General features: G+C 47.0%; 1 protein-coding gene across 7 annotated transcripts in view; it reads left to right on the top strand.

Annotated features, from left to right (window-relative positions):
- LOC140408302 (PDZ and LIM domain protein 5-like) overlaps nt 1-21,666 on the top strand; it is a 328,382-nt gene that overhangs the window by 218,412 nt on the left and 88,304 nt on the right. For all 7 annotated transcript variants that reach the window (XM_072495316.1, XM_072495317.1, XM_072495314.1 and 4 more), the window contains 6 exons: nt 5,945-5,980; nt 10,702-10,905; nt 14,147-14,275; nt 17,201-17,419; nt 18,203-18,331; nt 19,384-19,521. In XM_072495316.1, coding sequence (XP_072351417.1) covers nt 5,945-5,980; nt 10,702-10,905; nt 14,147-14,275; nt 17,201-17,419; nt 18,203-18,331; nt 19,384-19,521 — 855 coding nt within the window. The remainder of the gene's footprint in view (nt 1-5,944; nt 5,981-10,701; nt 10,906-14,146; nt 14,276-17,200; nt 17,420-18,202; nt 18,332-19,383; nt 19,522-21,666) is intronic.

Raw genomic sequence — 21,666 nt, 5'->3', positions numbered from 1 at the left:
CGATTGCTTTTGAAGAATGTTGCCAAATCTGGTTGATGCTGCTGAGGAAGCGATGTTTTTCCTCAACTCTGCATGCCAAGGCTGCCTTTCGATCAGTCTGCATGATGGTGGCATGATCTTTGCATGTAATTATTTTATGCCCAACCCAAGCAGCGTAGGAATTTCCTGTGCGAGTGTCCGTAGAACAGAGTGTAGGCCTGCACTGAACGACGGGGCTGCGTCTTGTCGAGGCCTTGTCCCCTGTTAGCCTGACCAGACTCGTCAGTGAATTTGAAAGTCAATCGAAGGGGCTCTCGGTGTGCCTCGCTGCACGCTGCCACTGTGTGGACGACCAGCGCTCGGAGACACCCGGAAAGCTGCCGCTCAGATATACCACATCGCAGTTGTAGGGCCTTGGAAACCAAGCTGAGGGAGACACAGTGACGAAATCCCGACCAACTCGCTGTAGGCCAAAGCCAAGCTAAAACAGCAGCCCAACACATTACGGCAGTGGACTAGGGACTCTGAGGTCACCAGTTCAGACCCTACCACGAGCAGGTTTGAAACTCAGTTGAATAAATTTGGCTATATTCTGGGCTAGCCCTGGAAAGCAACCCACAAAACCCAAGAAGGGAAAGACTTGTCAAATCCACCAGGCGTCTCCTACATGTGACTCCAGGCCCATTCTGCATGGTTGCCTCGGGGCAATTAGAGATGGGAACACAGGTGAGAGCAAATATGTAAGTCGTGCCCATGTGCAACTGGACAGAAATACAGGGTTTGTACCCTGTGGGTGAAAATGTAAGTGGAAGGCCCAGTGTGCAGCAGAGCTTGTGAAGGTCCCAGTTATCAATTGGGCATTCCTTCCCACTACCACAGATGGCATCAGCCAGTTATCGATGAAGACAAGATTGGTGATGATAACCCAAACTATTTAAACTTATCGCTCTGATTCTGTTCTTAATATAGCAGGCGGCGCCAGTGAGGTAGCTTTTCCTGCCTCTGAACAACGCCAATGCAGAACCACAAAGGAACAGGAGGAGGTCGTTTAGCCCCTCTCACCAGTTCCGCCATTCAACGAGATCGTGGTTGTTCTGCAATCTAACCCTTTTGTCCCTTAAAGCCTATGGTGAACAAAAATCTATCACAACACTTAAGCTAGGATCGATTGCCATTTGTGGAAGGGAGTTACAAATTCCTAACCATCCTTTGTGTGTAGAAGTACTCCTTAACTTCAATCCTGAACGGCCTGGCTCTAATCTTTGGGCTATATTCTGTGCCCGAGGGCAGAATCTTGCTTTTTCCCGCCTTATCCCCACAACCCTCGATTCCTTTACTGATTAAAGATCTCCGCCTTGAACATACTTAAGGACCCAGCCTCTACAGTCCTCTGAGGTAAAGAATTCCGCCGATTTACTCTCCTCAGTTACATGCCCTACCTCACTCCAAGCTCACCACCAGGAGATTTTGCCCCAGGGGGCAAATAGCTTCTCTTGGTCTACCCCATCAGTTTCCCTTAGGACCTTGTTAAGTTCAGTCAAATCGGCCCTTAAACCTCCAAAATCCAAGGACTAAGATGCTGGTGTGTGTAATCTCTCCTCTACCATGAGGGCAATACCCTTATCAGTGCTGCAATCCACCCCACCTTGCTTTATTAACACTGACCCTCCCTGCACCTTGAGGGAGTTTCCCTCTTTTGAGCTTGAACCTTATTCTTTCAAAGATTGTGATCGTATAAATGCACCTCGTGAGTAAGTGAGTGATGCACCTGCACATGTTCTAACAACACTTCATTTTATCTCTCTCTCCCCGCCCCCTCTCCCTCTCTCCCTCTCTCTCTCTCACTTCTTTCCCTTCCACAGGACAAAGGTCACTACTATAAGATACAGCCCCAAATATGCACAGCTCCGTGATTGGCACCATGGCGTTTCTGCTCGCGTTCTTAATGTAAATTAACTTAACCGAAGAAGCAACGAGCGACGGAAATATTTTTCCTCGGCGGCCTGTACTGTTTATTTTATTGAGATACCCTGTAATTGTATTTTTGCTCCTGTTTCTGAGATAGTCTAGCTGCTCTGTTATTCTTCCTCTTCTTCAAATTCCACCTTCGTTTTTTTTTTAAGAAAGGGAAAAGCCGTTGAATCAACAGTGTCGTAGATTTTAGAGATCGATTATTGGCATTTTGTTCGGCTGCGTCCGTAAAGCAGTAACGACTTGCATTTATAGTGCGCCGCAATCATCCCGGGGTGCTTACGTAGCGGTTTGGAGAGACGCGGGCGAGTGGGATAAGTTTGCTTGAGCCGACGGAAGATTAGATGTTCTCCGCTTTCTTTTGAGCAAGAGTTACGGTGCCCACCCCCCTCCCTTTCCCCGTCGACGTAAATACTCTCTCGTCAAACACGTTCTGCTTCCATCTGATGCGTTCCTCTGTCGAAGCGAAGGGTTCCGTGAAAACCCGGTCAAACGATTCTTAGGAGCTCTAACCGGTGGGTTGTCGTATCAGAGCCGGGCTGGCGGAAAATTCTTTTGAACCTTCCGTGGGGGGACATGCCGGATTTTTTCAGAATAATGTCGTGCAAGCAGATCCATCCTCAAACGGAGACATGACAGCCCATTCAAACTGCTGTGGCGTTTACCCAGTACCTCGAGTTTGCATTTCAGCCCTGTATCATATTTCTATTATACTTGATAGGTGCTCACAAATATTAGCTGGTTGGAGTTGAAATCTTATTTTAATAAACATGCTTCGACTCTTAATTATGTCTTCATATTTATTGACACTCGGGGTTTGGGATCTTGTGCATTAAGTTCCATAAAGTGAGCTGCGGGCATTTTGCGTTGAATTTTCCGATAGTTTATTTTGTGCAAATAAACAGACCATTCTGCCCCACTGGTTCATAGTCGTTTTTAAACTCCACATACGCCTGCTGCTGCTCTCATCCTATCTACGACACCGTACCAAACATTTTGGCATCCTCTCTTCGAGTCAAGGCCTTACTTCTCGAACTCTCCAAGGTAAAAGAACAAACTTGGGCATCTTATCAGACTTCACTCCGTCTCTTTATTATTGGCCCCTGGCTGTTAAAACCACAAACCCCCAACAGGAGAATGGTATTCCATATGATTTTATTTTATTTGATTTGATTTATTGACACATGTACCGAAGTTCAGTGAAAAGTATTTTTCTGCGGCCGAGGGAACGTACACAGTACCTACACAGTAGACAAAAGAATAATCAACAGAGAACATTGACAAATGGTACATCAACAAACAGTGATTGGTTACAGTGTGGAACAAGGGGCCAAACAAAGCAAATACATGAGCAGGAGCAGCAAGGGTGTCATGAATAGTGTTCTTACAGGGAACAGATCAGTCCGAGGGGGAGTCGTTGAGGAGTCTAGTCGCTGTGGGGAAGAAGCTGTTCCTATATCTGGATGTGTGGGTCTTCAGACTTCTGTACCTTCTGCCTGATGGAAGGATCTGGAAGAAGGCAATGCCCGGGTGGGAGGGGTCTCTGATAATGCTGCCTGCCTTCCTGAGGCTGCGGGAGGTGTATACAGAATCAATGTGGGGGTGGCAAGCTTGTGTGATGCTTTGTGCTGTGTTCATAACTCTCTGCAGTTTCTTGCGGTCTTGGGCCGAGCAGTTGCCATACCAGGCTGTGATGCAGCCGGATAGGATGCTCTCTATCGCACATCTGTAGAAGTTTGTGAGAGTCGATGCAGACATTCCAAATTTCGTTAGCTTCCGTAGGAAGTAGATGGGGCAGCAGTTGCCCTCCTTCGGCGCCAGATACTATTGGTGGATTGAAATCACCTCTTCACTACCCAGGGCTCTGCCAGGGAGAGGTTTAACTTAAACCTGTAATGCAGACACGTGAATTGGAGGTGTAACCTGTCACAAGCTAATGGAACACCTTTTCAAAGTCAGCTATCTCTCACAGCACAACACTCCCTTCAGAGCTACACCAGAGGCACAAACCTGGATTTTTTTGCTCCAGCCCCTGCAGTAGAACTTCTGACCAGGAGGTGCGAGAATTGTGAAGCTATTCTCTTCATTGTTGAGAACCCCACTGATGTTAAATGTGAGGCTATCCCAAAACCCAGAAGGGGAACTTGGAACATCAGTTCTTAGTGATGTATATTTTCAATTTGGTATACTGTGAGAAAAGATATGCAAACCAGGGAGGAATAGTCCAGCAATTGTGTGAACAATTAATAAAGAATATGTTTAACTTAAAGAAAAAAAACACTACCAGAAGGGCTATAATACACTGCAACATTTAAGCACACTGATGGCTACACACACACAGAGTATTACAGGAAATTACCCCTTGCTTCCAACTACCTACGTTCCTTGAACTCTGAGACGCCCCTTTGCTCCCAAACAACATCCAAATATATGTAACTCAATGAGCTTAATCCAGCAAATAATTACCATGCACAGGTTATGTGGCCAGATTGTGGAAAACCGTCTTCAGTTTCAGCGAAGGCGGAATTTGCTCAGTTTCGGTTTTGATCTTAACCCGCTGCCTGTTTGGGAATAACTTATTTTTGGGTGTGCCTGATGGTAGCTGTCCCTGTGTTTGCTTTGACTCCCTTTCCCCCCAGGCATTGTGCTATGGATATACCATTTTCTCCTTTGATGTTATCCACCCTGCGGAATCGGCTTTTTGCATATACCCGTCAACTTCATCATCTCTCCACTTTGAAGTTACCTTTTCTATACCCCCCCCATTCTTATCCTCTAGTCGCATAAGTAAACACTTGCTTTTCGCACTGCACCTCCCCTGTTTTCTTTTCTTTTATCACAATCTAATTTTTAAATCATATTGTCTCCCAATTCTTGACATGTTGCACAGACACCTCTGTGCATTTCCAGCGGTGCGTTTTTATTCTTTTAAAGAAGTGGTTCTGCAGCGATATTCAGATGCCTGCCCAAATGGGTGAATGCTGCTAAATGGCGGGGATGGTAGCAGAGTGGTAAATGTTACTGGGATGGTCATCCTGTGGCCTGGACTGATGTTTCAGGCTCGGGTTCAAACCCCTCCAAGGAAGCCGGGGCAAATTAATTCACTTCAATCTGGATCGAAACCGCTTTGCCTCATTAATATTGAATCCTGAAGCTACTGGATTATTGTGAAAATTCATCTGGCTCGCTAACGTCCTTTACCCAGCCTGGCCAGAGTGGGACTCCAGACCGCGCCTGACTCTTAACTGCCCTAGGGCAGCTGCGGGCAGCGGCTCACCCACCTGCTGAAGGGCAGCTAGGGGTGGGCGATAAATAGCAGCAATGCTCACATCACAAGGACAAATTTTGAAAAGAATATCTGCGGCGGGTGTAGTGTTACTGATGCTGAAGAGTTTGGGGTCAGTGTGAGCGATGTTCAACCTTTCACAGTGCTGAGAATCTCCTCTCAGTAGAGAGTTCGTTCTTTTTAAGAACAAAAATGTTACAAAGGAGCTGTCACTATCTAAAGGTAAAGTGGCCATAGTCCCAGATGACCGCAGGCTGCTTTCCCCTTTGAGTGGGGGGGGGAGAGCTGACTGGTGGTTGGTTAACCCGAGGATCACCACACCTCAGGCGAAGGGCAAGGTTGAGAAGGCGGGGCCTTCATGAATAACCTCAGCCGGTACGGGGATTGAACCCACGCCGCTGGCCTCGCTCCGCGTTACGAGCCAGCCGTCCAGCCAAGTGAGCTAAACAGGGCCCCTATTTAACGGTTGATGGTCACTAAGAAGTGAATGCCCCTTAGGGTTTCGGGATTTCCGTTTTAACAACTCTGCCTCCAGTCTGCAGCTCTGCATGTATCTCTGCTGAGTACGCACCAGACCGAGATAGATTCTGGATGCATCTCCCCACGAGTGGTGATAAACAGACTCGTGGGGACAGAGACACGGAGCCATTTGAAGAGTTTGTTCAAAGTAAAATATGTATTTTTTTCCCCCATTTATCTCATCTTTAGGAACGGTGAGACAGAAAATGGCGGAGTGGGGTATAGGTAAATCGACAGCACGCAACCCACGTATGTTTTCACTGTCACACATCACTGTTTGTTGAATGTGCAGGCACTGGGATAGAACACAGAACATACAGTGTAGAAGGAGGCCATTCGGCCCATCGAGTCTGCACCGACCCACTCAAGCCCTCACTTCCACCCTACCTCCGTAACCCAATAACCCCATCTAACCTTTTTGGTCACTAATTTATCATGGCCAATCCACCTAACCTGCAAGTCTTTGGGCTGTGGGAGGAAACCGGAGCACCCGGAGGAAACCCACGCAGACACGGGGAGAACCTGCAGACCCCGCACAAACAGTGACCCAGCAGGGAATCGAACCTAGGACCCTGGAGCTGTGAAGCCACAGTGCTATCCACTTTTGCTACCGTGCTGCCCTATCAGGAGGGGATATCAGGAGGGGAATCAAATATGACCAGCATTGGAATTTAGGGACTGTGAAAGCTGATTCATAAACCTGTGTTTATCATTGGTGGGGGGGTGGTGGTTTCCAAAAACCATTCGCAAATAGTTGAACCATTTTATCTGATGGTTTCATGTGAATGTTCTTTTCGTGTGGATACCAACTGAAAAAATGAAAATGAAAATCGCTTATTGTCACAAGTAGGCTTCAAATGAAGTTACTGTGAAAATCCCCTAGTCGCCACATTCCGGCGCCTGTTCGGGGAGGCTGATACGGGAATTGAATCGTGCTGCTGGCCTGCCTTGGACTGCTTTCAAAGCCAGCGATTTAGCCCTGTGTTAAACAGCCTCGTAGAATATTAGTCTGGGCCTCTGGATTACTAGTCCAGTGATATTACCACTACACCACGAACTGGTAAAACCTCTCGTGACTCTGCGTCCGAACCCCGTTGTTCCCAGCCAACCTGTATTTGTGCGGCGCTTCTCACGAGATCAGGTTGGCCCAACGTGCTTCATGGCCAGCGGAGTTCTTTCTGAAGCCTATTCACTGTTGCTGGGAACACAGGGAGCCAGCTGACATGCGGCAAGCCCACACGTGTGGTGGAGGCTGGTCCGTTCGATCGAGGTGTTTGAAAGGGAATCGGATTGCTCGCTGTAAAAGAGAGAATGTGCAAGGTTACGCTAATGAGGCAGGGGCGTGGGAACTAGGGAGGGCGCTTACCAGCGAGCCGGTGCAGCCCCGCTGAGCCGGATAGTCCGCTTTCTGCAAAGTGAAGATTCTGTGAAACAAGTGGCAAAGTGATAATGAGCTAGTCACTTTGTTTTAAAAGTTGCTTTGGGTCGAGGGGTAAATATTGGCCAGAACAGTTAATAATTTTTATTATTGTGACAAGTAGGCTTACATTAACACTGCAATGAAGTTACTGTGAACGTCCCCTAGTCGCTACATGGAGGAAGAATTCAGAATGTCCAATTCACCTAACAAGCACGTCTTTCAGGACTTGTGGGAGGAAACCGGAGCACGCGGAGGAAACCCACGCACACACGGGGAGAACGTGCAGACTCCGCACAGACAGTGACCCAAGCCGGGAATCGAACCTAGGGCGCTGTGAAGCAACAGTGCTAACCACTCTGTTACCGTTTCGTCCATCAGGAAACCGTCGCTCACTTTGCATTTGTCCCCCCACTTCACCCAGGAAGCCTCCGTTACCCCTGGTGTGCAGTGAGCTATCCCGATTCGACCCAATCAGTTATTTTGCAGGGTTAAGTTCTAGCCTGTGAGCATTGATGTAACCAGCGCTGAGCAACATCGCCATCTACAGGCAGCATTCAGCAGCAACGCTGAAGTTCCTGATCAGAATCAATGCTTACTCTTTGAAATAGAGAAAGAAGACGATGAGCTTCTAGAATATCTTTCAGGACCTCAGGACATCCCATAGCGTGTTACAGCTAACTAATGTAGTCACTGTTGTAATGTGGGAAGCGGGGCAGCCATTGTGCACCCATCAAGCTCCCACAACATGATATTGAGCAGATAATCTTAAGATCCCGGAAAGAGGATGATAGATTTTTGTTGACCCAAAGTATTAAGGGCAATGGGTCAAAGACAGATATCAAGGATGAGCTACGGTTCTTCCATTTCAACATGATCAACGACTGTTCTGTTTAAACCACGCACAGTCTCAAAGACCCACCTTTGTCCCACATTCTTTAATACCTTTGATTTTGGCGCTATGGGGGGAGGGCGGGGGGGGGAGTGGCAAAAAGGGGGCTGTGCAGTCTTTGACATTCAGCTAAGAGGGCAAAAGGGGCTTGACATTTCATCCAGAAGGCAGCTTCCCCCCCCCCACACACACACACACACAGTGCAGCACTTGCTCAGACCTGCACTGGGAGTGACAGCCAATCCCGGAGTGGAGCGGGGCTTGAGCACACAATCTTATTACTTGGCGAGGGTCGACAGACTGAGCCGCTGCTGACGCTTTTATCAGTTGTGATGTTTTGCAAGAAGTTGGGGATGGACTCCAAAAAATGTCCCGCTAAAACCCAAGTAGTTACAGTGAGGAAACGGACCATTCGGCCCACCGTATCCATACTGGTGTTTATACCCCTTAGGCATCTCCTCCCACTCTTCCTCCAACCCCATCAACATATCCTTCTATTCCGTTCTCCCTTCTGTTTATCCAGCTTCACTGCATCACTGCTGTCTGCAGCAGTGAGTTCCACTTGCCACTCTCTGGTTTCTCCTGAACCCCCTGTTGGATTTATTCTCTTTGTGGTTCTAGTAGTTCTGGTGTCCGCCACATTTGGAAGCATCTTTTCCTCGTCTACCTGATCAAACCCCCTCATAATTTTACGGAGCTTTATGAGACCAGCTTTCTCTTTACGTGAGAAAAGAGACCTGAGACAGTTCCACCTTTCACGACATGTTCAATCTGCCATAAACACCCGTGCTTTTATGACAGACCGAGACCCGTGATATTTTTTAGACATCTGTTGAGAATGGTGACTTTGCCGTTGATGTTAGTCACTGATAACCTTTGCCGCTTTGCCAAAAGTGGTTCAAGCCTAGAACTGAGCGGCAAGGCCTGATGACGACAAGTTCCATTTTGGTGCCGGACTTCAAACACACATGAAGTTTTATCGATAGCTTGGTGTTGGATTTGGATTTGTTTATTGTCACGTGTACTGAGGTACAGCGAAAAGTATTTTTCTGCGAGCAGCTCAACAGATCATTAAGTACATGAGAAGAAAAGGAAATAAAAGAAAATACATAATAGGGCAACACAAGGTACACAATGTAACTACAGAACACCGGCATCGGGTGAAGCATACAGGGGTGTAGTGTTAATCAGGTCAGTCCATAAGAGTGTCGCTTAGGAGTCTGGTAACAGCGGGGAAGAAGCTGTTTTTGAGTCTGTTCGTGCGTGTTCCCAGACTTCTGTATCTCCTGCCGGATGGGATAAGTTGGAAGTAGGCTGGGTCGGAGGGGTCCTTGATTATACTGCCCGCTTTCCCCATGCAGCGGGAGGTGTGGATGGACTCAATGGATATGGACACCAGTGTGATCCATGACGCAATCAAGCTGGCTGCTACAGGGCTCGAACCAATCTTCACCAGCGACACTCTGTCTCTTATCAATAGCTTGGTGTTGACACCAATGCAATCCATGACACAATCAAGCTGGCTGCTACACTGCCACATGTACTCGGGGCTCAACCAACCTTCACCAGCGACGCTCCCTCTCCCCCGAGTTGATTCGCAGTCAACTCACTCATCTACATTTTGCACCATTGTTGAAACAGATCTGGAAAAAGTCTTGGCTCAGCCACAGTTAGAGTGACATGTACACGCGGCTTTAATTTTACTATCTTAACGCCAGATTTGTTGAGTAGGTCCTTTTTCAAAAGGCAATCTGATAAATACTTGACGGGGGGGGGTTCCTGGTTTCTAAGGGGAGCGGGAGGAATTCGATGGGTCTTTTCAAAAGAGCCATAACAGGAAAATGGACTGAATGGCCTTGTAGCTATTCTATAATTCTGCAAAAACTGTCACTTAAATACAGTTTAGCGCTAAACATGAGTCAGTTAAAAATTCAGATAAGCAGGATCCTTACATTGTGTTTTCAGTGAAACTAAACAATTTTGTACAAAGATCTCAACAAATGAAATTTGCAATTAGTAGATAAATGGGATGACTCTGTTTCTACACTTGAGCCAATAGGAAGGGCGGTATTATTTCATCGAACTGCATTGAGTTTACAGCACTAAAACAGGCCATTCACCCATCTGGTCTATTCCAGTGTTTGTAGAAGCCTTCTTCCATCCCTCTTCATTTAAAAAAAATAATAAATGTAGATACCCACTTCATTTTTTCCTATTAAGGGGCAATTTAGCGTGACCAATCCACCTACCCTGCACATCTTTTGGGTTGTGGTGGTGAGACCCACGCAAACATGGGGAGATTGTGCAAACTCCACACGGTCAGTGATCCAGATCCGGGATCGAACCTGGGACCTCGGCGCCGTGAGGCAGCAATGCTAACCACTGCACCACCGTGCTGCCCCCTATCACTCTTCCATTTAATTCTACCAGCATAACATTCTCTTCCTTTGTCCCTCGTGTGATTATCTTGCTTCCTCCTAAATGAATCTTTGCTGTTATTAAATCCATGCTAGCAGGAGTATATTTATGTACCTAATATGGGGAAATAGGAATGCTGTACAGAACCCAATTCTACCCCACTCTGTCCCCTGTTTCTTTACCTCGAACGACTGACAATTTTTCTTTGCACAATATAAGCGCTTTCGAAAACGAGGAGCCTCTGCAAACACTGCCTGCACGCCAGGCAGACCCGTGCGCGCCTGGAGGAGGTGATGTGGTGACTCGCCCAGCGCACTCGGTAAGCACTCAGACCGGTGAGGACCCCGTGCTCGCTGAAGCGCCACCGACCTCGAGCCCCAGAGTGGAAGCTGCTGGATTCACGCCCCCTGCAGGCGCAAAGAGGTACAGAACGAGCCGGCGCCGTGACGCATGTGGGGAAATGACCAAACCTTCACGCACTGTGTGCGCAGTTTCTCTCTCGTCTGTCGGGTGGTTTGATCAGCATGGGGAAGCTGCAGGATTTTCAGCAGGGGGCTTTGGCACACATGCAGGTCGTTCCTTTTAAATTTGGGCGTTCACTCATGGGAACAGTGGGTGGCCATTCTGCCCCTCAATCCAATACCCTTGTTAACAAAAATCTTTTCAATCTCAGTTTTGACCTTTCCCATTGACCCCCTCCCCTCCCCCACCCCCCTCCCCAAGCGTCAACAGCATTCTAGGCAAGTGGGTTCCACATTCCACTACCTTTGCGCAACGAGGTGCTTCCTGAGAATTGCCCCTGAATGGCCGGGCTCAAAGCTTAATGTTCGGCCTCCCTTATTCTGGAATCCCTCTCACCAGATAGTTTAACCCAGTCCCTTTAATCGTCTCAAAGCACCTCGATCAGATCACCCTTTCATCTTCCATCCTTGAGAAACCATTAATCACCACTGAGTGACCCCCTATTAGGTGTGAAGGTGAGTTCGCAGCTCCTGTTCCTGCCTCTGTGGTCTCCGCAGCAGCAGTTCAGATGCCAGTCAGTCTACCAACTGGCCTGCACGCCTCATACTCTCTCTCGACACCACCACCTATTCGGTACAAAAAAAAATCCCCCCAAGTCTTGTCACAATTTGCGATTTTGCTGTGTTTTTGTAAAAAAAAAAGATAGTCCAGGTTTTCTCTGTCTGGGGCAATTGCACCCAAGAAGCCCTCAAAATGACATTGGTTAGATTAGGCTCCAACTTGCTCCTAAATAATAATCTTTATTATTGTCACAAGTAGGCTTACAAGTTACTGTGAAAATCCCCTCGTCGCCACATTCCGGCGCCTGTTCGGGTACACTGAGGGAGAATTCAGAATGTTCAATTCACCTAACAAGCACGTCTTTCGGGACTTGTGGGAGGACACCGGAGCACCCGGAGGAAGCCCACGCAGACACTGGGAGAACGGGCAGGTACTACTCGCAGACAGGGGCCCAAGCCGGGAATCAAACCCGGGTCCCTGGCGCTGTGAATCAACAGTGCTAACTACTGTGTAATCACAGATATAAAATCTCTGATGACCCAGTGAAATGGGACAGCATAATAAGAACATAAGAATTAGAACGGTAGCATTGTGGGGCAGCACGGTAGCATTGTGGATAGCACAATTGCTTCACAGCTCCAGGGTCCCAGGTTCGATTCCGGCTTGGGTCACTGTCTTTGCGGAGTCTGCACATCCTCCCCGTGTGTGCGTGGGTTTCCTCCAGGTGCTCCGGTTTCCTCCCACAGTCCAAAGATGTGCAGGTTAGGTGGATTGGCCATGATAAATTGCCCTTAGTGTCCAAAATTGCCCTTAGTGTTGGTGGGGTTACTGTGTTATGGGGATAGGGTGGAGGTGTTGACCTTGGGTGGGGTGCTCTTTCCAAGAGCCGGTGCAGACTCGATGGGCCGAATGGCCTCCTTCTGCACTGTAAATTCTATGTAAAAAAAAAAAAGAAGCAGGAGTAGGCCATCTGGCCCCTCGAGCCTGCTCCACCATTCAATGAGATCATGGCTGACCTTTTGTGGACTCAGCTCCACTTTACGGCCTGAACACCATAACCCTTAATCCCTTTATTCTTCAAAAAACTATCTATCTTTATCTTAAAAACATTTAATGAAGGAGCCTCTACTGCTTCACTGGGCAAGGAATTCCATAGATTCACAACCCTTTGGGTGAAGAAGTTCCTCCTAAACTCAGTCCCAAATCTACTTCCCCTTATTTTGAGGCTATGCCCCCTAGTTCTGCTTTCACCCGCCAGTGGAAACAACCTGCCCGCATCTGTCCTATCTATTCCCTTCATAATTTTATATGTTTCTATAAGATCCCCCCTCATCCTTCAAAATTCCAATGAGTACAGTCCCAGTCTACTCAACCTCTCCTTGTAATCTAACCCCTTCAGCTCTGGGATTAACCTGGTGAATCTCCTCTGCACACCCTCCAGTGCCAGTACGTCCTTTCTCAAGTAAGGAGACCAAAACTGAACACAATACTCCACGTGTGGCCTCACTAACACCTTATACAATTGCAGCATAACCTCCATAGTCTTAAACTCCATTCCTCTAGCAATGAAGGACAAAATTCCATTTGCCGCCTTAATCACCTGTTGCACCTGAAACCAACTTTTTGCGACTCATGCACTAGCACACCCAGGTCTCTCTGCACAGCAACATGTTTTAATATTTTATCATTTAAATAATAATCCCTTTTGCTGTTATTCCCACCAAAATGGATAACCTCACATTTGTCAACATTGTATTCCATCTGCCAGACCCTAGCCCATTCACTTAACCTATCTAAATCCCTCTGCAGACTTCCAGTATCCTCTGCACTTTTTGCTTTACCGCTAATGGAACGTAATGCACTTTATTTTCCATTCGGAGCCATTCTTTGATGTATTAAAGAGCGTAAACCTGGTGCAGTTTTAATGAAAATGAAATGAAAATCGCTTATTGTCACGAGTAGGCTTCAATGAAGTTACTGTGAAAAGCCCCTAGTCGCCACATTCCAGCGCCTGTTCGGGGAGGCTGGTACGGGAATACCTCTGAAAATGGGTGCATTGTCAAAGGGAAGCATTTTTAATTTGGATGCCCAGTTACCCACCTGTGAATCGTCTGATTTAAAATCATTGAAAATTACTGAAGGCTACGCGGAAGCATTTGGTAGTGCCATTGGTGATCGCCAGGTAGTTTCCTTCGTATATTGAATGCCTTCTGACCTGACTGAAACTTTTAAAATGTGCCTCGCGTCTGTGTGGCAGAGAGAATGAGCTCTCCATTTCGACCTGGGAGGGGGTTGTGTGGGGGGGGGGGGGGGGGGGGGGGGATGCTAGAGGCCAATTAAATTTTAAACTGTTGTGTGTAAAAAAAACAAAAAAAAAAAAAAATGTTTTGAATATGAATTGCAGAAAACAAGGGCACGAATGGTTTGGGGCGTTTAAAGTTCTCCTATCCCGGTTCTGCTGCTCCTGCCCAGTTTGTGTAGATGTAACTAGCGGAAACACTGTTCCCATTACCTCATCCTATGGAGTACAATCTGTTTGTTTCAAACTGCACTGGCATATTTGTGTCCCAAGCAAATTAGCCGTTTTTTCCTGTCTCCTCTTGTCTTTTTTTAATCTATTTTTCTTCTTCCTCCTCTTCAGAAAGATATACCTGAACAATCCTTTAGATGCTTTACCCAAATGTGCCCCCCATCCGCCCCCGATCAAGTGCGACCCAAAGACCAAAGCCTATGTTGCCTCTCTTTCTACTGTAAAGATCAATACAGCTAGGTAGTGTTTTCCATTGACTGTACGCTATTACACTGGCGTTTGGTTATCCTACGCTGACTTTTAACAATGGGTGCTTGCGGAGTGAAACTGCGCTTTTCTCAAACGATTGTGTATTGCCTGTTGGTAAAGAAGATTGTATGGGTGTGTGGGGGGGGGATTTATATTCAGTGTAGTCGGGTGACCTTATGAAGCGCTGCATTGTTGCCAGGCCAAGCTGTAATAATACCTCTGTACCGAAGTGGGGGGAGGCTTTCACTGTACACAGCATCTTCCACCCCCTCTGGATGTCCCAAGCACTTAACACCCAAACAGTTAAGTGTTCTCATAAAGTAAACGCCAATTAGTGCGCAGCAAGCTGCCACGAGGAGCAATGTGATTATGAGCAGGTAATCTGCCCGTGTGATGTTGACTGATGGAGGCATATTCACCAGGGCTGGATTTTACTGCCTGCCCGGTGGACATGTTTCCCGCGGGGTTGTGGGCGGGGAGCACATCCCATCACCTTTCCGCCCACCCCCGAGCTCACCTGCATATAATAATAATAATCGCTTATTGTCACAAGTAGGCTTCAATGAAGTTACTGTGAAAAGCCCCTCTTCTGGGGCTGGTTTAGCACAGTGGGCTAAAAAGCTGGCTTGTAATGCAGAACATGGTAGCAGCACGGATCCAATTCCCGTCCCGGCCTCCCCGAACAGGCGCCGGAATTTGGCGACTAGGGGTTTTTCACAGTAACTTCATTGAAGCCCACTTGTGACAATAAGCGATTATTAGCAATATTATTCACCACATTCCGGCGCCTGTTCGGGGAGGTCGGTACGGGATTTGAACCCGCGCTGCTGGCCTTGTCCTGCATTACAAGCCAGTTGTTTAGCCCACTGTTCTAAACCAGCCCCTATTACAGGGTAAAAGGTAGGTGGGCGGGTGCTGAAATCGGCCATTATTTAATCAGTAATCAAGGGTCAGTTGGGCTTGTTACTCAGCCTTTTGACCCTAATAATGAGCATTTCGTGCTATTGCCTGTTTGGTGTGAGTACAGAGCGGGAAACACGATTTTTAACCATAAATAGTTAAAGTGCAGGAAGGGGGGAGGGGGGGGCATCACTCTTTTGGGGACTGCATTTTGCCGTTCACAGGGTGCCCCCACTATTCCCCCCAATCTGAGGCAGAACAACCCCTTCCTTCCTACCCGCGTCTTCCCGTAAACCCATTCCCCATCCACACTGCCCCCCTTCTCTCTAACTTCCCCAGACATCACCAGGGCCAAGATCCTGGGCTTACCAGCTCTGGGGATCCGAGGCCTTGGGCTCCACTCCTCACCTGTGCTCCCAGCAGCTTTCCCTGCTGCCTCCCAGGTGTGGCCGGGATTGGGGGTGCTGCCAGCCAATCGGATTGGCTGGCAGCTCCAATGGGCGCACCGTCTGCGCCACCCTCCAAACCCCAGCGGATTATTCTGCCCCAGGAAGGGGGAGAGCTCCACTCCTGTTCTGTAAAACAATGGAAGTGGGATCGTTTCAGTCCAGCCGAGAGGATGTCGGAGTAGATGATGAATATAAAAGCCCTGTGTGGTGAACGTATTGCTGCTACAATTCACCACTGTATTGTATTGTATTATGTTGTTGCCCTTGTGGGCTCCGCCTGTGGCTCCGCCCCCTCAGGGGTGGTACATAGATCTGCAGCCTGTAGGCGGCACTCAGTACAGATCAGTCGCAGGCAGGCACAGATCTAGCTTATTAAAACCGCTGTTCACTTCTACTAATCGTCTCGTGTGAATTGACAGTCGCATCACCCTGGTCGGATGATACGTTATTGGAAGCTGCATTTATTTATGTCTAAACAGTAAGGGGAAGCACTTCCTGCACGTGTGTGGCTGAAGACTCAGGCACAGAGAATCAGTCTGTGACTGATTCGTAACGAGGCAGAAAAGCTAAATGTGAGTTTTGAAATACAAACTGAAACCTGGCATTAGGGGTTAGCGTGAAACAGAATCATGTTAGGATTGACCAAAATGTCCTGTTCCTTTGTCATTATTATTAAAGTTCTTACCAGAAACACATCGGGGTATTCATTTTTAATGGGACCTTTTCTGGATACAGCCAAATGTATTTATTTTATGCAAATAAATATATTCTTTCACAAATAAAGTAGCAAATAAGCAATATTAAATAAAATGAGTCACCACCTCATGTGGGATTTGAGACCATGACTCTGGGCTTAAAAACCCCACTAACGGCCAACTGAGAATTGCCTCCAGAAAACTTTCCTGCTTGTTTCAGAAGCCTGTTACTTGAACCTGCAATCACTATTTCCATTTTGGGTGTCTACGACGCACCGTAAAGTGGGCAAGGGGGAAAGACAAAATCCGGAATGGGTTTTGATGCTGCGTAGCCGCCGACGCATCTCTAACGTTCCTGCTGTCGAGCGGAAAGGTCCGATGCTGCTGTGAGTTAATAATGGTTTCGGAAAGATGCCTTTGAAGATCCCCTCTTTTCCCGTTTTACACGGCGAGAAGAAGAACACACAAACCTTTCCCCTTGTTGGAGGGATCCATGACCACGGGGCATAGGTAAGGGGCAGGAGGTTTAGAGGGGATGTGAGGGAAAACCTTTTTCACCCAGAGGGTGGTGGGAGTCTGGAACTCGCTGCCTGAAAGGGCGGTGGAGGCAGAGACCCTCATAACAAAGAAGTATTTAGGTATGCACTTGTGATATCAAGGGATACAAGGCTATAGGCCAAGTGCTGGGAAATGGCATCAAAACAGTTAGGTGGTTGTTTTCGACGAGCGCAGACGCAATGGGCCAAAGGCCCTTTCCTGTGCTGTCACCTCTATGACTAATCTCATGCCAGGTTAAGTCCGATCTCGTTGGCGATGAAGTGTGTGTGCCTTCAGTTTCCTTTTCATCACCCAATTGTATTTCACATGTAAAGATTCGTCGAAGTCGCAGAAGAGACAGTTTCAAAGATGTCATCGAAGTCGCCAAATTCTTCACCTCATGCTGCTGGAACTGATCCTCGCCCGTTAGGCGCAGGGATGCAATCAGTGGGCGTACAAACTTGTGAACTTCCAGCGCTGGCTGCCGTACCACCAGCCCCGGCCCCTGCCAGAGCTACGGGCCCCACCGTCTACGTCGCCGCAATCTTGGAAAGGTACAGGGGTTGAGGTCGTGCACAGTCCTGGCTAACGGGGGCAGAGGACTCCAGTTACATGGACAGACTAAAGAAACTGAAATTGCCCTCCTGTAGAATCGAAAAGATTTCAGGGGAGATTTGAGAGAGGTGTTCAAAATCAGCAAGGGTTCAGGCAGAGTAAATAAGGAGAAACAGCTTTCACTCGCTGAATGATCAGTAAAGAATAAAATGATTGGCAAGGAAATGAGAATTTGCTTTACTTGCCAAGTTGTGGCCCAGAAGGCGCTGCCAAAAAGGGTGGTGGAAGCAGATTCCATCAACATTAAAAAGGGAATCAGAGATATACTTAAAAAGAGGAAATTTACAGGACTATGGGGAAAGAGCAGGGGAGTTGGGCCAATTGCAGAGCTCTCGCAAAGCATTAGCACAGGTATGATAGGCCAACAGCCTCATGTTGTATAAATTCAAGGATTTAAGTTTATTTAGAAAAAATAACACATTTTGTAAATCCAGTTTTAAATATATTTGTGTAGTGTACTGTTCCATGTAAGTCGCTCTCTCTGGCGGGTTCCTCTCTCACACGCATCCCTCTCTCACAGGCTCTTCCCTCCCCCTCTCTTATGGTCTCTTCCCCCAACCCCTCTCGCGGCTCCTCTGCCACTCCCCCTCTCTCACGGGCTCCTCCACTGCTCCACCCACCCCTCTCTCGCGGGCTCTCCCATCCCTCCCCCTCTCTCGCACACCCTCCGTCTCCCTTTCTGCAATTTGTGTTCTTTCTCCCTCTTTCTACCCTTTGCCCAGGAACATTTTGGAAAATCCATTGGAAGCTCTGCCGAAATCGGCCCCTCGTCTTTCGCCGAGAGCGAAGCAAAGCCCAGAGGCCAAGAGTGCTGCGGCCACGATTACTACTGTACTCGCTGCTCAAGCTAGGTAGAACCTGAAGTCCCTGTGAGCCAAGCAGATTCACTTTCTCTTTCTGGAATAATCATTACAATTGTTGGCGTCAGTATGTTGCAATGAGTGCATAGGATTTGGGAGCGCAAGTCGGGCCATATGAGCCTTAACATTTTTGGAGTTAAAGAAGCATGTAATGGTACCAAAAGAAGTTTATAAGAACTAATTTGCATTTATAGCGAAAACATTGATACCTGCGGAGGGTTCAGGCACTTCAAAACAAATTTAAATAGACCTCATTAGCTACAAAAATGTTGCGAACCTCTCTCATGTAATGGTTACACATGATGACCACTGAGAGGTTGATGCACTGTAGCATTTTGGAGTGGACCACTCAAAATCCACAAACTCGCCCACCTAACACATGCTTTTGTTTTAAAGAACAAAGAACAATACAGCACAGGAACAGGCCCTTCGGCCCTCCAAGCCTGTACTGGTCATGATATCAATCTTTACCAAAACTCCCAGCACTTCCTTGTGCCGTATCCCTCTATACCCATCCTGTCCATGTGTTTGTGAAGATGCCTTTTGAACGCCGTTAATGTATCTGCTTCCATAACTTCCCCTGGCAACGTGTTCCAGGCACTCACCACCCTCTGTGTAAAAAAACCTACATGTCTCCTCTAAACATTGCCGCACAGAACTTAAACATATGCCCCCTGGTGACTGACCCCTTTACCCTGGGAGAAGGTGCTTGCCCATCCACTCTATCCATGCCCCTCATAATCTTGTAGACCTCTATCAGGTCACCCCTCAACCTCCGTCTTTCTAATGAAATCAGTCCGAGTCTATTCAGCCTCTCCACATAGCTAACACCCTCCAGACCAGGCAACACCATGGTAAACCTCCTCTGCACCCTCTCCAAAGCCTCCTTCTGGTAGTGTGGCGACCAGAATTGTGCGCAATAGTCCAAAGGGGATAAATGCTTCTTCCCATGTTCTGTTCTGTAACTCACTCTGTATATTATCTTCACTGATTCTCTTCCTGATACTCCTTCACTTTTGCTATTTGTTTTAAACGTCTACTAGACTGTCCGAACCTGTTGTATCTCCGTTTCTTCTGGACGCTCTGTTCATCGCTCCGGTTACAAAGCCTCCGTCTACACAACCCTTTAAGTTGCCCAAACGTCAGGCCACTAGCTCTCTGCACACGCAGAAGAACAAGAGGTAAGGGAAGATCAGCATGCTGTGTGTGCCCCGCCCTTCCCACGCCAGATTGTGGAAGATTTAAGAAGCTGCATTTTGGATGTCCGATGGTTTTGTAACTAACCCCTCGCATTAACTTACAATCTTAAGCTTGTTTTGCGAGTTCATTTCTTCACTGTGAGCCAGGACTCCCCCACAATCGGACCCCCAAGGCTCTTCCTTCATTGCCACCCCACTTAAGTAGACAGTCTGAGATCCGGGTGGCGTGACGCGAGAGTGAGACGGGCCAACCAGCAGCGTAGGAACAGGAGGAGGTTGTTGAGTCCTAGTTGAGAATGTTCTGCAATCAGATCAGAATCGATCTGGAAACTAACCCCATAAACCTGCCGCAAAAACAGAAAATGCTGGATCACCTCAGCAGGTCCGACAGCATCTGCGGGGAGAGAGAAGGGAGCTGACGTTTTGAGTCTGGATGACGCTTTGTCAAGGAGTCTTCCAGTCATCAAATTTGTTCAATCTCTCCTCGAGGCTCAGCTCTTGGAGTTCAGGTATCACTCCAGTAAATAAAAGCAAAATCCTGCAGATGCTGGAGATGTGAAATAAAAATTGAAATTGCTGGAAAAACCCAGCAGGCCTGGCAGCATCTGTGGGAGGCGAAGCTTGAGTTAATGTTTAGAGTCCGTGTGACCCTTCAGTGCTGTGGAGAAAAGTCATACAGACTCGAAACGTTAACTCCATCGCTCTCTCTCCACAGATCATCCCAGTAAATCTACACAGACTTATGGGATACAGGCCTTTTTAAGGGACGGTACTATGTCAGTTGTGTGTTACCTCTCTCTTTCCACCATGTCTGTAGCTCTAAATCCAGAATCTCCTTTTTCACTTTTAGCGGGTTCACTTGATTAGCTGATTGAGACAAGTTTTGATGTTCGTCACTCCTTTTGCCATGAGAGTTGTGTGTTCTGTGAATGTTCTTATTACATATGAGTAGGCCATGTATAGCCATTTAGTACTTCCCAATTTATCTCCACAAACTTGCCCATGTGATATCAATAACTCTTTCAGGTCAGTTCATTTTTCCTCTGGAAGGTAACTCAACAATTTATCCCAATTTTTAAGAACATCCTCATTATCCAATTTAAGTTGAGGTATGTCAAATTCACAGTCATCTGGATTTGGTTCGTCACTTTGAGTTAGACTCATTAAAAGCTCCTCCTTTTTCTCTCCTTCCCTTTCAAAGTACCTTTTAAGCAGATTCACATGACACACTCGGTGATTCTTCCTTCTATCCGTTGTTTTTACCACATAATTCACCTCACTTAATTTCCTTTCAATCTGATAAGGTCCACAAAACCTTGCTTTTAAAGGTTCACCTACCACTGGTAACAATACTAAAACTTTATATCCACTGGCAAAACTACGAACTTTGGATTTATTGTCCGCTACTCGTTTCATCACCTTTTGTGCAACTTTTAAATGTTGTCTCGCCAATTCACCTGCTCTATTTAATTGTTCCCTAAAATTTGACACGTAATCCAATGATGTAATTTCTGATTTCTCACTCACCAATTTTTCCTGAATCAATTTAAGTGGTCCTCTTACCTCATGACCAAAAATTAGTTCAAAAGGACTAAATTTGGTTGACTCATTAGGTGCATCCCTAATTGCAAACAGTACAAATGGAATTCCTTTATCCCAATCCTCTGGATAATCTTGACGATAAGCCCTCAACATTGTCTTTAATGTCTGATGCCACCTTTCTAACACTCCCTGCGATTCTGGATGGTACGCAGTTGATTTAAATTGTTTTATTCCTAAGCTATACATAACTTCTTTGAATAACCTTGAGGTAAAATTTGATCCTTGATCCGATTGTATTTCTGTGGGTAGTCCATATCCAGTAAAGAATCTAAGTAACTCCTCCACAATCTTTTTAGCTGTAATATTAGGTACTGGAATGGCCTCTGGAAATCTAGTAGACACATTCATTATAGTCAAAAGATATTGATTCCCACTTTTTGTTTTCGGAAGCGGTCCAACGCAATCAATTAGGACCCTTGTAAAAGGTTCCTCAAATGCTGGAATGGATATTAATGGCGCTGGTTTTATCACTGCTTGAGGTTTCCCTATCACGTGACATGTGTGACATGGTTGACAAAATTTAAC

This window comes from Scyliorhinus torazame, chromosome 3, assembly GCF_047496885.1.
Source record: "Scyliorhinus torazame isolate Kashiwa2021f chromosome 3, sScyTor2.1, whole genome shotgun sequence".
Lineage (NCBI taxonomy): Eukaryota > Metazoa > Chordata > Chondrichthyes > Carcharhiniformes > Scyliorhinidae > Scyliorhinus > Scyliorhinus torazame.
Note: the sequence above shows the minus strand (reverse complement) of the source record. Positions and strands in the feature narration are given on the sequence as shown.